This window comes from Podarcis muralis, chromosome 11, assembly GCF_964188315.1.
Source record: "Podarcis muralis chromosome 11, rPodMur119.hap1.1, whole genome shotgun sequence".
Taxonomy (NCBI): Eukaryota; Metazoa; Chordata; class Lepidosauria; order Squamata; family Lacertidae; genus Podarcis; species Podarcis muralis.
In genome coordinates, this window is record NC_135665.1 from 40,902,045 (window position 1) to 40,918,421 (window position 16,377).

The window sequence follows — 16,377 nt, forward strand, 5'->3', positions numbered from 1 at the left end:
AGTGTAATGTGTGAAAAGGGAGGCTTCTCTCTTCTCTCTGCAAATGTGCCCCCCAAATCATGCCTTACAGACAATTAAAGTGTTAGAATCTGTGTAAATTATTATAAAATAAAATGTAAAACTTACTAGTACAAACTATTACGAGTGGCAAATGTGGTGAAGTCACTGTAGATGGTACTCAAGATATCTAGTGGGTGTTCACATTAAAACTTAGGAAATGCTTTAAAACACACCTCAAATTCTAACCCCCCCCCATTATTTCCTTTTTCAAAATGGGTCTCTTGGTGTGCATGTATTCCCAGATGTACCTAATCTTTTTCTTTTTACAAAATCTTCAACTGTTTATTCCTTGCATCATCTCAAACATGCAGTGCCCCTTGTTCAGGGACGCGGACTTATAAAAAATATTGGGGGGGCCCGGGAAAGCTCATGAATAATAAATAAGCTCATGAATATGCAAATAAAGTGGCGCCGCCTCCTCGTGAGCGAATAGGGGAGAGCGTGCTGCGCCTATTAATCAGCTCCAAAGGAAATTGGGTGGAGCTTTTGCTCGGGAGGGAGGGCAGGAGGCATGCAGCCCGCCCCTCCCTGTGCATTTTGGGCTGGGGGAGGGGCGGCGATGGCGCTCTGCTGGAGGGGCGCCGGAGATTATTGGGGGGGCGGAGCCCCCCCAAACGAATTTTTGAGGGGGCTCGGGCCCCCTCAAGCCCCATGGAGTCGCGCCTATGCCCTTGTTCATCATACACACACACACACACACACACACACACACACACACACACCTTGGAGATATATTCTGTGGCTCCTTCATTTTGTTTTTATTAAAGATCAAAAGCAGCAACAGTATCTCTCCAGCCATGTTTCATGAATAAGTTGTCACAAATATTTGGGGCAAGATGCACTTTGTAGCTTGCCTGCTCTCATGATTTGGTGATTTAAATCTTCTGGCTCTAGTACTTTGTTAGCTTTCAGTAGTTCTAATTGCCTCCTTATCTGCTGTAGCATGAAGGGAAAGCCTTTCAACAATTCACTCCCCAAAGCTTAGGAAAACAAGCCAGAGTTACCAGGCCTCTTATCTTCTTTCCTTTTGTGTGTTCTGACATGAGGAAATCATTCAGACTCTCAACAAAATATCCATCTATCACTAAGTAAGTCTCCACTTTGATCTTTCCACTGCATCCTTGCTTTGGGGTTTGCCTCTCTGCTGGCTTCCCTCCTGAGCTATTTGTTCATTTTCCAAACTACTCAACTCTATAATTTTATACTATTGTCTTAGCTCTTCCTGCATAGAACCTGAGGTTTTGTTTTAATTAGCTTCTTTGGTTTTATTCCCATTCCTGAACAGTCAGCTTTATCTTCATATTTGCATAATTAACAGCAGCTAAGCAATTAACATGAGAATTAATTATCTGAGCAAAAATTGCAGGCAGCTTGTCTTGGCCCATTAGAGAAAAGGAAAAGTAGTCGTGGAAGTAATGCCTTTGTTGAGGCCAAGTAAAAGATCACAAAGAAACAGTCAAGTTCAAGTTAATCAAAACCCTTTTTCAAGGTGGATATTAAGAGGAATACAAGGAAGGAGTCAGCGGCTGCCCAAGACATTTTGCTGCCTGAGGTAAAGGACAATCTGGCACACTTCCCCCGTTCCATGTATAAAAGCTGATCATGTGTTGTGAGGATAAAATAGGGGTGAGGGGTGTGGCAGACAGCAGAGCCAGACTAGAGTCTGGTGATGCAGAGGTGGAAGCTAGACACATATAAAAAACGCTGTGAAAATCCTTTAAAAAAAACCAACCTTTTGAAAAAATATATATTGAATTTGCCATAGCTCACCATTGCCCTCTAGTGTCACATTTGTATAATGAACTTTAAAACACACTTAAAACATTTTATTTGCAGCTGTATAGCTGAGTCCCCAGTCTCAGATTTCCACCAGAGTGCTAGAGCCTCTCTCTGATTGGCTGCCACAACAGCTAGCACTTTGTGAGGGAGAATAAAAGGAGCAGTTTCTGAGAGGGAGTTCAGATAGTTAGGAGGGAGGTTGGTTGGTTTTGGGAGGGTTAGTTGGTTCCAGTCTCTCTGTGTTAACATCCACTCTGAGGAAAATATCTACAGCTTGATAAAGGAGTATCTGATCTTTAGAGGTATATTATACCACTAGGAGTACATCAGGAATGTGATTGTTAAAAGGTTGGGTAACTGACAGAAAGTACCACCTTGCTTAAGGAACCAATGAATTAAGACATGCTAGCTGCAAAATCATCCCGGGCATTTAGGAATACTTTATATGCAGTAACATGGCAGTAGGCATATTACAGTTGGGCGGGGGGCAGGAAATGGCCACTACAACAACAGCAATTTAAAAGCAAACAAACAAACAAACAAACAAACAAACCCTAATGCGTATTAGAAGCAATCAATAATCCTCTGATAATAAATGAGTTTTCATCAAGTGCTGAAATTGTATCAATGTAATTAAGCATAACCCATGTGGCGTGGTCTTGAGTCTATCCTTGAGTCCCTTAAAGTATTTCCATTTGTTTCAGACACACCTCACAATATTTCAGCCAGGTCATGTTGAGCTGCTGTTTGTCTGGGACTCGTACACATTTGAACTATGTGTCCATCTTCCTTTCCAGCTTGTGAGGTCTCATCTTATGCTTCTGTTTATTCAAGTCCTGTTTGCAGTAGCCCAATAAATCTGCAGACATCAGGATGACTTGGAAGCTGCTAGATTTAGAAAGAATGCCCCAGAGAACAGTAACATCCTGTAGCATATGGGAGTGCTTTGCTACTGTGTGGACATTGGAATTGTAGTTACTGAACTCGCAACTCCTTGTTCTTGGCTGGATGCAAGAACCTTCTGAAAAAAAGGACCAGCAAGTTTCCCGTAACCAGTCAAACCAGCATCTTTACTCACTACTAGTTGCAAAACATATTTTTATTATGTCCTTTTAACAAATAAGATATATGACAGCTCCTGAACATTCAGATGGAAAACAAATATTTGATGAACATTGTTTCCTGCGCTAAGCGTTTACTTCTTGTCTGTATTGATTCTCACAAGATACAATCAACGAAGGCTTCACAATTGGTAAAAAGTGAAATGAAATATGATCCTGCATAAATCTTCTTGTTTACTACAGTACTTCTATTAACAAGGAGATTCGATGGTTCTGGTTGCGCTAGTGGAAGCCAGCACAATGATTCCTGCTAGCTAGCACAGGGGGATTCCCCCCTCCTACCCCTGCACACTCCCACATCCTCCCAAAATCTCCTGCGGAGGGTCAGGAGCATCCAATGGAGTATCCAGAGATTTAGTATCTGGAGAATCCCCAGAACAGAATGTGGAAAAATTGGGAACAATATGGAAATGTGCTAATAAACATGTGGATGCTTCAGCTTCATCTGATTTGTGATGAGTCACTGGGCCCTATGCAGATCTGATCTAGTCTGCAAAGGACAACAATATATTTAAAAAAAAATAAAGCTGAGCATCGCAGGATGCCAAATTTTGTGCCACATACCAGATTGCTTGTTTGTGTGGTAAACCACACCACTCCAGCCATAGCATATGTTTCATAACCACTCCAGAAAAGCATTCTCTAGCTGGGTGGCCTGGGACAAGTCGCTAGTTCTCAGTCTAACCTACTTCACAGCTTGTTGTGGCTGCATTTCTGGGAGAAAAAGCAGAATGCATGTGTGTGTGTACACACAGAGAGACAACGTCTGCTCCCAATTCTCACATCCTCCACTTTCTGTGGGCTGATCTGAAGGAGCCTGAAGTACAGCTATATCTGATTCACATGTCGTACCTCACATTTTCCTGTGCTTGGCTAAAGTCATCGTTTTATGATGATAAAACAGCCAAAAATGCAAGGTCCAAAATTCATGTGACAATAAATTGATAGGCCACAATACCAATTAAATTGTGGGATGCCATGCCAAAAAATGTTGGATGCCTGTAGATAATATTACAGTGGTGTGATTTGGTTTAAGGCAGCACCCTATGTTCAAATGTCTCACTCCCTCTTCCTCAGCATCTTTTCTCATTCTCTATCTTGCCTCAGCTGCACATTCTAAAATTCCTATAACTGAGACTGTTCTCTGAAGTATATTCTGTAAATACTTTTCCAGCTCATTTTTTGCAGCTCCACTGTCTATTCTCGAACTCTCTTCCAGAGAAGCATCACCAATAGCACCTTTGGCAGAACAGGAGAAAGTCTGAACATGCTGGTCTCCAGCTTCTGGGCTTCGTCCAGTATGCTTAATTCCCTTCTGTTGGGCTTTGGAGTCAGTTGATAGAAGGATAAAAGTATACCACCTCTGTCTGTCTGTCTGGAAACCAACTTGATGTCTGAAATATGGAGCAAATACCTTTGAGGCATCTCTGTCACTTTAAGGGCTTCTAAACCAGTGAGAGACGCAGCTTAAAGCACTTTTACCCTCTTTATTAGAAGGAAATCCACATCCTCAGCCTGTCCCTCTTAGGAAAGCTGAGAGACTGAGGGGGACTTTGTTTTTGTAAGATTCTTCAGGGACCCAGAAAAAAAATGCAGAGAAGTGGTCTAGACAGAGTATGGTTTTATTGCAACAAGGTTAGTATCAAACAAGTATTTAAATTGAGGCCTACCAGAATCTTTGATGACTGCCTGGCTGGGTCTGAAGGGGAGAGATGGGAGGGCAAAGCATAAATTTGGGTTGATTCAGATTTTAGCAAACTAGAAGCGCTTGGAAAACATGGAGTGGATTTCTAAACATTGCAGCTTCTGTTTAAATTCCGTTCAACATCAAAGTAGCTGCTTTGCGGGTAACATTTTGTACATACCTGCATAGCGACTACTGTTCTGCAAGTCATATTAAAGACACATTTTAAAAGTGGAGTGCATGACATTATAAACCCTTTTCATTAGTGGTCATTTATCCTGTTGCCACATTCTGGTAACTTCTCAATTAGATTATAGTAATGATGTACACCTGGGGCAGCCTCTGCAGTAAATAATGACCAGGGCTCTCAGGTGGACGCCATTGCCATTATTAAGAGTACAAGGGAGGAAATCATGGTGAGTTGTGGCACCTCTTTTTCTAGGAAAAAATAGCGCTGATAATGCTGTTAGTAATGCATGCTAGATTACTAAATGGCCTTTATGATTGTACTATGCTTGTGTTGTGGCAGTTTCACCAACGTCCAGTCCATTTTGGGCCTGGTTCAAATTGCTGGTTTTGATGTTTAAAGCCCTTAGCACCGGGCCTTTGAAAAATCAGGGTGTGGGTTGCTTCAACCTGATGCATCCCCAACTCCCTGCTAGCTCCCTCCCCCTGGTTTCTTTTCTCTCTATGAGGCTCCAAACATACATTTGCAAGGCCTTGGGGCCTGGGAAAGCTGATAGCGACAGGCTGGAGAGCTGAATTTCACATATTGATTCGAAATAGCCAGTCAAATCTTTGGCCACTGGCCTCTGTGTTTTAATATGATAGCCATCATATTCAGAAGTGTTTTTAAGTTGTGTATTCATATTTTTGGTTAAGATTAAATCTTCCAAAAATAATATTGGATAGAGCAACTCAGAAGCTCATTGCTTCTGTGGCTTTTCTGGCTGGGGCCTACGTTAGGCCACGTTTCCAATAATCATTCTGTGCTCCTTAATTATGCACTATATATATAACAGTTTCTGCTACAAATTATGTTTTCTTAGCCAGTCCATTTTGCCCATTAAACTGCACAGTAGCTGGAATTTTTCCATCCCCAAAGAGAAACCTTTGGCTTAAAAAATATTGTCATTTGGGTAAGCTAGACATACTTCTGCAAAGTGACCTTATAAAAATATTATCTGAGGTATGACTGAGGCTAAATTATATGACAGTAAGCTGGTCCCCTCTAGCAAATGAATTCTTGGAGCAATGGAATAATTTGAAAGCAAACACATAATGCACAAAAGAATGCAATGAACTCTCCAGCCTGTGCAATATAAATCTCTTACTGTAATGTCTCTATACAGAGCTCATTAACTTTTCATTCATGGTGAGCTCTTGAGGTCAAAGTATTTGAAGTGGCAGAAAGTTGTTTAATTGTGCAGTCCAAGTGCTTGTTTAGACCTTTCAGTCTGAAAAACAAGAGGATCAGGAATTGGGAGTGGGAAATCTAGCATTTTCTTCCTCCCTCCAGATATACAAAGGAGGTAATTCATTGTACATATCTGTTGGGTGTGTGGGTGGAGAAGCAACTGTCTATTATTTTAGCATGATTCCATTAAAAACAGTTATACTTGTAAGTTGTGGGTTGTGGATCGGTTTGAAGGGAGGGGCTCCTTTCTGAGTGATCTATATGCTACTTTGATGCAAGGGTGACTTTTAGATGTGTTGCAGCATCGACTACAGTCTACTCCCATCAGATATGTGTATAATCCTAAATTGCATGTATATGTATACTTGGGATTTGTGTGTTTGTGTGTGCTCGTATGTGTGTGTGTAGGAGATAATTGTAAACAGAGGGAAATTGAATGCAAAAAGTACGGACAGTGAGCAATAGGTGATAAAACAAGCAGATTCGTAATGCAGTTATTTAATATCCGTAGTGGGACACCTGACTAATGATGTTGTGGATGGGTATATATACCAAGATTGCAATAATCACTTCCTTCTTCCTTCCCCTGGGGAATGTGCAAGGAGGTGAACTGCCCTGAGATCTTTGGACGAAGGGTGGTATAATAATAATAAATAAACAACAACAGGCATGGATTACCTAATGAAGGGAAGGGTTTTCAAACATGTATCAAGTAATCACACCATCCTTCGGGACGGCAGGATATAGAATGAATCTAGATTGAAAGCAGCATATTGAGGATGAGCATGAATCATTTGGGATTGAGAAAAAAATGAATTTTTGCACTGCAAATGCATTAGAATTTACTCTGCCTACAACTGTTGGTTGGGGGGGGGGACCTCTTTATGCTGCCCTGATCCTTGGAGGAAAGCTGGGGTATGAATGCAGGAAATGTAAAGAGAAGGACAGGTGTAGTTAAAAATAAAATCTTACGGCTATACACCGGTCCTGAAATACCTACACTGGCTTCCAGCACGTTTCTGAGCACAATTCAAAGTGTTGGTGTTGACCTTTAAAGCCCTAAATGGCCTTGGTCCAGTATACCTGAAGGAGCATCTCCACCCCCATCATTCTGCCCAGACACTGAAGTCCAGCGCCGAGGGCCTTTTGGCGGTTCCCTCACTGCAAGAAGCAAAGCCACAGGGAACCAGGCAGAGGGCCTTCTTGGTAGTGGCGCCCTCCCTGTGAAACGCCCTTCCATCAAACAACTACCTGACATTTAGAAGACATCTGAAGGCACCCCTGTTTAGGGAAGTTTTTAATGTGTTACATTTTAATGTATTTTTAATCTTTCTTGGAAGCCGCCCAGAATAGCTGGGGAAACCCAGCTAGATGGGCGGGGTACAAATAATAAATTAATTAATATTAATTTTCACAAAACACCAAAAAACTTTTTAAACCTCATGTTATCTGTAAAAGTTGTTAATGTGGGGGGTTGGGGATGAAATTCAGTGTGTTTTCTTGCCAGTGGAGGTTTTATATTTACATTGAAGATTGCTCTAAGAAAATCCAATAGAAGCCGTATGTATTTCTAAAGACTTCTGTTCATTTTTAAAAGCCACTTCTCATGCAGACTGAAATTCCTATTGAGGCTAATGTACACGTGAGCCAAGCACCTCAGATAGGAACATAAGAGGTGTTGAGAACTCGCAGTGCTACATCAAAGAAGAGGTTTATGATTGAAACAGAGAAAATGACATGCATGTCTGTGGTGTACCATGCATGCCTTATCTCGGCCTCCTTCCCTCTGTAGTTCAGTATGATAATTATGCTTTGCCAAACAACATGTCTGGTTTCTCCATGAAACACAGTACATAAATTGACTTATCAAAGCCAATGCTGCTTGAAGAGTTGAAAATAGTATCAGCTGATATTTCTTTTCAAGAAGAAAGAGAGGAATATAATGAAAAACAAACTTCAGATGCAAACTTTAAAAATAATGTTGGAACCCAACATTAATATAATAGTGTGTGTTGATTATGGGTGATAGATTTTTTATTATTATTTGATTCTGATTTAGATTGCAAATTTAATTTATTCCAGATTAATATTTCAGAATTAAACATGTTCATTCTCTTCCCGGCACCACTAGCCCTCCTCTACCATAATCTCTGTGTGCATGAAAGGAGAATCTTCTATTTTCATGTTAATTTGATAGGCTGTGCCATGTTTTTATTGACTTGGCAAAAAGCTCTCTGCACTTATCAGTCCAACAGTCACTATTAGTAGCCACTATAGGGAAGCTTACTTTCTTTCAACTGATAGTAACTTTCATTTTGTCAGCCCAAACTATGGGCCCCTTATTTTGGTAACACATTCTAGACACAATAGTTGTGTGTTAGTGGTGGATTTGTTCTGCTTTACTTTGTTCTGCAGTGCTTCCCCAGTTCTAGGGTATTACTGCTGTCCGGAGAGACAAAAAATAATTATGGGATTTCAGCAGGAAGTTATAGGATATGGAAATGAAGCAGTGTGGCTACTACATATGTTTTGCAGGATCAAACAGTTTTGAAACTGGGATTGCATGTGACTTCCCCGATAGCATAATGAACACAAATCATTAATGTGCAATAAGAAAGATGTCTGGAGGGGATCTAAACGCTTAGCGAATTAAGTCATCTGTGCATCGTGTTGATTTGGATTAGAATTGTAGAGTTGGAAAAGAACACGAGGATCATCTAGTCCATGGGTAGGTAAACTAAGGCCCAGGGGCCAGATCTGGCCCAATCACCTTCTAAATTCGGCCCGCGGATGGTCTGGGAATCAGCATGTTTGTACATGAGTAGAATGTGTACTTTTATTTAAAATGCATCTCTGGGCCAGTGTGGTGTGGTGTGGTGTAGTGGTTAAGAGTGGTAGATTCGTAATCTGGGGAACCGGGTTCGCGTCTCCGCTCCTCCACATTCAGCTGCTGGGTGACCTTGGGTTTGTCACACTTCTCTGAAGTCTCTCAGCCCCACTCACCGCACAGAGGAAGGGAAAGGAGAATGTTAGCCGCTTTGAGACTCCTTCGGGTAGTGATAAAGCGGGATATCAAATCCAAACTCTTCTTCTTCTTCTTCTTCTGGGTTATTTGCCGGGCATAGGAATTCGTTCATTTCTCCCCCCAAAATATAGTCCCGGCCCCCCCCAAAGTCTGAGGGACAGTGGACCAGCCCCCTGCTGAAAAAGTTTGCTGATCCCTTCTAGTCCAACCCCCAGCAGTGCAGGAATCTTTTGCCCAATATGTGCCTGGAACCCATGACCTGAGATTAAGAGTCCAACGCTCCACTGACTGAGCTATCCCAGGATTAACAGTGATCCATCTGGGAACTGGCACCTTCTTCATTTGGATTGTAGGTGCAATATAGGGCTGATCTGAAATGACCCTCCTCACTTAATTACAGTGGTACCTCGGGTTAAGAACTTAATTCATTCTGGAGGTCCGTTCTTAACCTGAAGCACCACTTTAGCTAATGGGGCCTCCTGCTGCTGCTGCGCCGCCGGAGCATGATTTCTGTTCTCACCCTGAAGCAAAGTTCTTAACCTGAGGTACTGTTTCTGGGTTAGCGGAGTCTGTAACCTGAAGCATATGTAACCCAAGGTACCACTGTACTACGTTCACAGACTATTAGCAACCCTTTTTAAAGGCAATATTTGGAGGTGGTGGCTATGAATAAGGTGAAGTGTTCAACCCACTCACTATAGTAGTGATCATCTCCTTTGTGTTGCGGAGTGCCGTTAAATTTTTTTTTTTGAAAGCTGGAGTGAGGCAGCAGAGGCACCATTCTTGGCTTCATGGTGAGATTCTGCTGTGTAGTAATATTTGAGGGAGCTAAAACAGAGTAAGGACAAAGTTTTTAAAGGTTTGAAGATTACACCCAACAGTTCTGGGGAGAGCAATCACTGCTGTCACCAAAATCACAAACAATTGGTAAAAGGCAATGAAAAAACTGTGCTGTGGTACATGTTGCAAAGACCTTTTGCCCCTCATAATAGCACCTGCCCTCAAACTGAAAAAGTTTACTAGTGAACTTTCATCTCAGCCATCTGTCACTCTGCTCATAATTATGCTATAATTATAGCATTTCTATGAGTGACAGATGTATTAAATCGGTGACATTGTGAGCAAAAGCTCTCCCAGGGGTGCACCTTTATTCTTTTGGTTGATCAGTTCACAGAGAAGAACCATCTTCATCTATTTTCCCCCTTCCAGTGTTTTAAGATTAGAGAGCACCTATTCAGGGACGTGGGTGGCGCTGTGGGTAAAAGCCTCAGCACCTAGGGCTTGCCGATCGAAAGGTCGGCGGTTCGAATCCCCGCGGCGGGGTGCGCTCCCGCTGCTCGGTCCCAGCGTCTGCCAACCTAGCAGTTCGAAAGCACCCCCGGGTGCAAGTAGATAAATAGGGACCGCTTACCGGCGGGAAGGTAAACGGCGTTCCGTGTGCTGCGCTGGCTCGCCAGATGCAGCTTTGTCACGCTGGCCACGTGACCCGGAAGTGTCTCTGGACAGCGCTGGCCCCCGGCCTCTTGAGTGAGATGGGCGCACAACCCCAGAGTCTGTCAAGACTGGCCTGTACGGGCAGGGGTACCTTTACCTTTACCTTATTCAGCATCACCATGTTGAGCAGGAAGAAAACGAACTTTTCAGAAGTGAAAACTGCAAACTTAAACTGGTGGGCAGGGCAGGATGAAGCTTTTAAGAAGTTTTTCATATATGTAATATTTTAGCTGTTTGTTGATTGCGATTTCTGTCTGAACTGAGGTTTTTCCAGATTCTTTAAGGACATAGTGCTGCTCATTCTTTTATATGCTAAGTACTTTCATCTGATGACTAATTCTTTGAAAAAGCAACCCTATTAGGTGGCTTGTGAGTGCATCTTTGATGGCTGTGAACATATCTAGCTACTGGTCTGGTACCATTTCAGCAAGGCACATGTCCCTGTTTTCATTAGGGAAAACAGCACTGACCTCTTTTAACAGTATATTTATGTTCACTTCATTTGTGTCAGCTTGGACAGGGGCTGAAAATAAAGAATGCAGATCTGTTTTCTGTACAGATCTCAAGAGAACTCTGTGGCTTAGACGAGGGTCACAATCATAGGAACACAGGAAGTTGCTTTCTACTGAGTCAGACCAGTGAGCCATCTTGATCTGTATTGTGGATGCAGATCCACCCTGGACATACCAAAGATTGAACTCTGGGCTGTTTGCTTGTAAAGCATGTACTCCACAACTGAGCTGTAGCTCTTCCCAGTTCATTGGGAAGTTCTTCTGCAAATGTCCTGTTGAATCACACAAATGGGGCCTGCAGCAAAATGTTTGGAGAGCTTCTGCTCAGGATTCTTGCCATTTCATTCCATCTTCTCTCTACCCTGGTTTTCTGCCCCCCACCCCAAAGTCAGCAAGCATTGCCACTCACTGAGCAGACCCTGACGTTATTGAGCTATTGACCAACCCTAAAAAAGGTAAAGGTAAAGGACCCCTGACGGTTACCTGTAAGTCCAGTTGCGAACGACTCTGGGGTTGTGGTGCTCATCTTGCTTTACTGGCTGAGGGAGCTGACGTTTGTCCGCAGACAGTTTTTCTGGGTCATGTGGCCAGCATGACTAAGCCGCTTCTGGCGCAACTAGAGCAGCGCACGGAACGCTATTTACCTTCCCACCGGAGCAGTACCTATTTATCTACTTGCACTTGACGTGCTTTCGAACTGTTAGGTTGGCAGGAGCTGGGACTGAACAATGGGAGCTCACCCCGTCGCAGGGATTCGAACCGCTGACCTTCCGATCGGCAAGCCCAAGGCTCTGTGGTTTAGACCACAGCGCCACCTGCGTCCCAACCCTATTCTACCCTAAAGATCTGTTGTTCTTCTGTAAGTCTTGGGATACCCCTAAGCCTGATGGCACTGCTGTCTTGTAGATGGGTGGTAACATTTTGATCCCATAAGCAAGAGCACTTACCACATGAGCATGAAAAATAGAGGGACCCATGTCCAGCTTTCCTACTAGGTTACATTTTAGATTGTTTATAACCTCTTAGAGGTTTTAATTAGTTAGGTAGTATATGAATTTTGTTAAATAAATGATTGTATTGATTGATGGTAATTCCTAGCTGCCTGGCAAATTCCAGTGTACATTTTCTAACATCTGCATTGGATCGCTCATCAATGTTTTTGCTTCATTGTATATTACTGATTGATAGGCCATTTTCTCTTGATTTTAGAATTCCTTGCATGTTATTAAGTCAGTTTTTGATTAGTGGTTTTGGCAAGATCCATTCTATTTTGTGAAGAACAAAATGATATATTTCCATGAAAACTTGCATTTGTGAATAGAAAGAGAAGATGTACTTGCTCCAGTCCAGCAAGAGAGATTCAGATGCTTTTGCTTACATGTGTAAGCAGCTTTCTACAAACTCTCTCAACACAGCTGTGCACCTGGGTGCACTGCAAGACTCATCTGAGCTTTGTTGACGTGTTTGAATGAGTAGATGTTGTGAATGGGGATGTGCGCCTCCAATGTGCAATCCCTGGTTGCTGTGGATAACTAATAAATTGTGAATAAAAGTTGGCTGAGTATTAGGGCTGGCTCTTTTACATTTGCCCCTTTTCTCCACCTATGCCTCCTTATGGACAGTGGGGTATTAAAGCAAGTGACTATATTAAACCTAGCTAGGCATAGGGAATAAATTTGATTCGGTTCACATTTAAAGACAGACTTCAAAAATTTGCACTTTCTGAAGCAACATGCGAATTGAAACACGGCAATTCCAAAACTAACATTTTTCTAAATTTTGCAATGCAGTTCCTCAGCCAAATAATGTGTACACAACTGCATAAAGTGAGCATAAAAATTCATATATTAGTGAACATTAAAATGCATTATATTGGGGGGGGGGCTTACAAAAATGTGTATATTAGTCAACACTATACAAAATTTTGTTTATTATGAGACATTTGCATACTTATGAGCAGACGTGTATAGGAGTACCCGGTTAGTCAAGGAGTAGAGCCTTTTCTGGGGTTGTGAAATGGTACATTTTCAGGAGCAAGCCAGCAGTCATTCACACCGAGCAACCTGAAGTTAACTCTTCATTAGCAAAACAGGATCATCTGTATAGGAGTGTCAGGCCAAATGAGCACAGCAACTCAGGTTGAAGCAGTTTCCAAGACTGGAGGTTCCTGCCTCTGATTCTCAACTTCTCTCTGCCACAGGCTTTCCCTGCTCCCTAAGCCCTGTTTCCTCTTCAGCTTCCACCTCCACCTTCACCTTCACCTCCTCCTCTCCCACTTTCCCCTCTGACCACTCCCTGTTGCATAGCTGTCAAGTGTCCCTTATTTGAAGGGACAGTCCCTTATTCCAGTGCCATGTCCCACTGCTGTCCCTTATTGATGGATGTCCCTTAAATGATGTCCAAGGCTCCAACTGTGTTGCTTGGCTGTGTTGCTCACCCAATAAGAAGTCTAAGAATGACTGGGGGGGTGGAGCTTGCATGCCTTGTGTGTGGCTAGTTAATGCAAGCTGAGGGGGTTTTTGAATGCTGGACGCCATTTTGTTGCACGTGCTGCTGCAAACTTTGCAGTGCAAAGCCAGGCCGGGGAGCCATCTTAAGTTGAGGCTGCATAGGCCTTGTGGTGCATGTGATTCAGATTCTATTCAGTTGAACCTCTGGTTACAAAGTTGGTTGGACAGTGTTCTTGAAGTTACCCAGCATGAGTTTGACCAGACTGCAGGAGGACAGGAAGACTGGAGTGCCTGCAACAGGTGAGGCTGCAGGTCCCTTATTTTGGCTGCTGGTCCCTTATTTTCAAGGCTGCTGGTCCCTTATTTTCAAATCTGTAAGTTGACAGCTATGCTGTTGTCCCACCACCAATCTCCGGATTCTGAGCCATCTTCCCTTGGCAGTTCCCCAGCTGGGTCCTCTAACCATTCATCTAGTCCATGGCATACATACTATATATATATTTAATAGGGTGACAGAGAGAAGAGAAAAACCAAACTTATGGCCAAATGTAGTGGAATCCCATACTTACATTTTTCTCGTTCCCACTGTTCGAGTGGCAGGTATGGCTGTCCCTGCAAAAAATTCCCATGTCATTTCCTTTTTTTCCTTTCCCAGAAAAGAGTTTAGTCAGTGGCACCTCATTTAAGATATACATATGCCAGTTGCATAGTTCTGTACTGTAAATTTAAAATGAAGCACTCTGCAGATGTTCCTGGTTAGTTTAACTTTCTACACAGTGATAAGAAAGTTAAAGAAGCGTTAAAAAACACACACCATAGGCTCAGGTCAGGGAACATGGTATTTGGTTTGAAGGGGACTTTTTCTATGCTGTAACATTTTCTCAGCAAGGGAGTATATAAATAAACTGACACTGGATAGCTGGTTTATCCCTTTCAGTCATGTACAATAGTGCATTTTTGACTGGTGAATACTGTGTGTGTTTATGTATGTGCAGGAATATACACACGTAGGCATGGGGAAGAAACGAGGTCAAGGGTAGCCAATTTGTTGCTCTCCACATGTTGTCTCATTAGCCCCAGCAAACATGGTCAACAATAAGGGATGATGGGACTTGGAGTCCAACAACGCCTGCAGGGCACCACTAGGTGAATGCATTCCTTTATGCCTTCTGGTATGTTCTGAAGGAAGGGACGCGGGTGGCACTGTGGGTTAAACCACAGAGCCTAGGACTTGCCAATCCGAAGGTCAGTGGTTCGAATCCCTGCGTCGGGGTGAGCTCCTGTTGCTCGGTCCCTGGTCCTGCCAACCTAGCAGTTCGAAAGCACATCAAAGTACAAGTAGATAAATAGGTACTGCTCCAGCAGGAAGGTAAATGGCGTTTCCGTGCGCTGCTCTGGTTCACCAGAAGCGGCTTAGTCATGCTGGCCACATGACCCGGAAGCTGTACGCCGGCTCCCTCGGCCAATAAAGCGAGATGAGTGCCGCAATCACAGAGTTGGTCACGACTGGACCTAATGGTCAGGGGTCCCCTTTACCCCTTTATGTTCTGAAGGTACATGCCACTTTGGTGAAGCTAAACTAGTCTGGATCTAGTCAGTGTCATCAAACTGGATTGGAATTGCATGGTTGTGCATTGTATGTTGCATGAAGGAAAAACAACAAACTTAAAAGGGCAGAAACTACAGTGGTACCTTGGGTTAAGAACTTAATTCATTCTGGAGGTCCATTCTTAACCTGAAACTGTTCTTAACCTGAGGTACCACTTTAGCTAATGGGGCCTCTTGCTGCCGCCGTGCCACCGCCGTGCAATTTCTGTTCTCATCCTGAAGCAAAGTTCTTAACACGAGGTACTATTTCTGGGTTAGCGGAGTCTGTAACCTGAAGCGTATGTAACCTGAAGTGTCTGTAACCTGAGGTAACACTCACTGTACTGGACTCTTGCATATTGTGAACACCTGAAGACCTCTAAGCCAACTCAATTTATCCACACACTACCACTTTTATATCAATTGCACCCTGATGCTAAGTAGGAGGGGGGCAAAAAAAAAAATCTCAAGATGGGAGGATAACAAAGATTCATGGCACACTCAGTCTTCTCCAACCTGGTGCCTTCCAGATGTTTTCTACGATAACTCCCATCAGCCCCAGTGAGTACATTAACCCTTCCAGGATTTGGACTGTGTACAAGAAGTCAAGTGATTCCATGCCAGGCATTCATCCCATTTTCTGGAACTCAATCCCATCCTTACCCTGAGAAATATTAACCTTGAGCATCACATTCTTCAGATTGCATGTGTCTAGTGCAGTGTTTCCCAACCTTGGGCCTCCAGCTGTTTTTGGACTACAACTCCCATCATCCCTAGCTAGCAAGACCAGTGGTCAGGGATGATGGGAATTGTAGTTCAAAAACAGCTGGAGGCCCAAGGTTGGGAAACACTGGTCTAGTGAATACCAGTGGTGTGTGGTGAAATTTTTCATAGGGGAATAGGTAGGGCCCTAGGTGCCAGCTTGCAAGGGCGATTGGGGGGGGCACGTTGGTGTGTGAGCTTCACGTCTCCCACCCTAAGCCAAGCAGAAGCTTAACTTCCTGAGCTTTGGAAAGGAGGAATGAAGGGAACATGTAGGAGACTAGCCTAGTCCTCCTAGTCCACTGACGGCACGCTACTGATGAATACGTATGTATGCCATTTGGAATGTATAGATTAACCTTCATCAACCCAGTGACTAGACTATAGCTCCCTTTATCGCTGTTGGCAACGTTGGCTAGGGCTAATGGGCATTGGAGTCCATCAGTCCTCAGAGGGCAGCCTGCTGGCACCTTTGAACAGAGAATA

At 43.2% G+C, this 16,377-nt stretch overlaps 1 protein-coding gene across 2 annotated transcripts in view; it reads right to left on the minus strand.

The window, feature by feature from the left end:
• The window catches only part of CWC27 (CWC27 spliceosome associated cyclophilin), a 151,620-nt gene that overhangs the window by 17,893 nt on the left and 117,350 nt on the right, over positions 1 to 16,377 (minus strand). Inside the window, exons 15-16 of one of the 2 annotated variants that reach the window (XM_077936335.1) lie at positions 14,112 to 14,154; positions 13,005 to 13,190 (exon numbers count right to left, since the gene is read on the minus strand). In XM_077936335.1, coding sequence (XP_077792461.1) covers positions 13,173 to 13,190; positions 14,112 to 14,154 — 61 coding nt within the window. In that variant the 3' untranslated portion in view covers positions 13,005 to 13,172. Of the gene's footprint in view, positions 1 to 13,004; positions 13,191 to 14,111; positions 14,155 to 16,377 lie in introns of those variants that run through there. The other variant, XM_077936334.1, reaches the window with a different exon arrangement.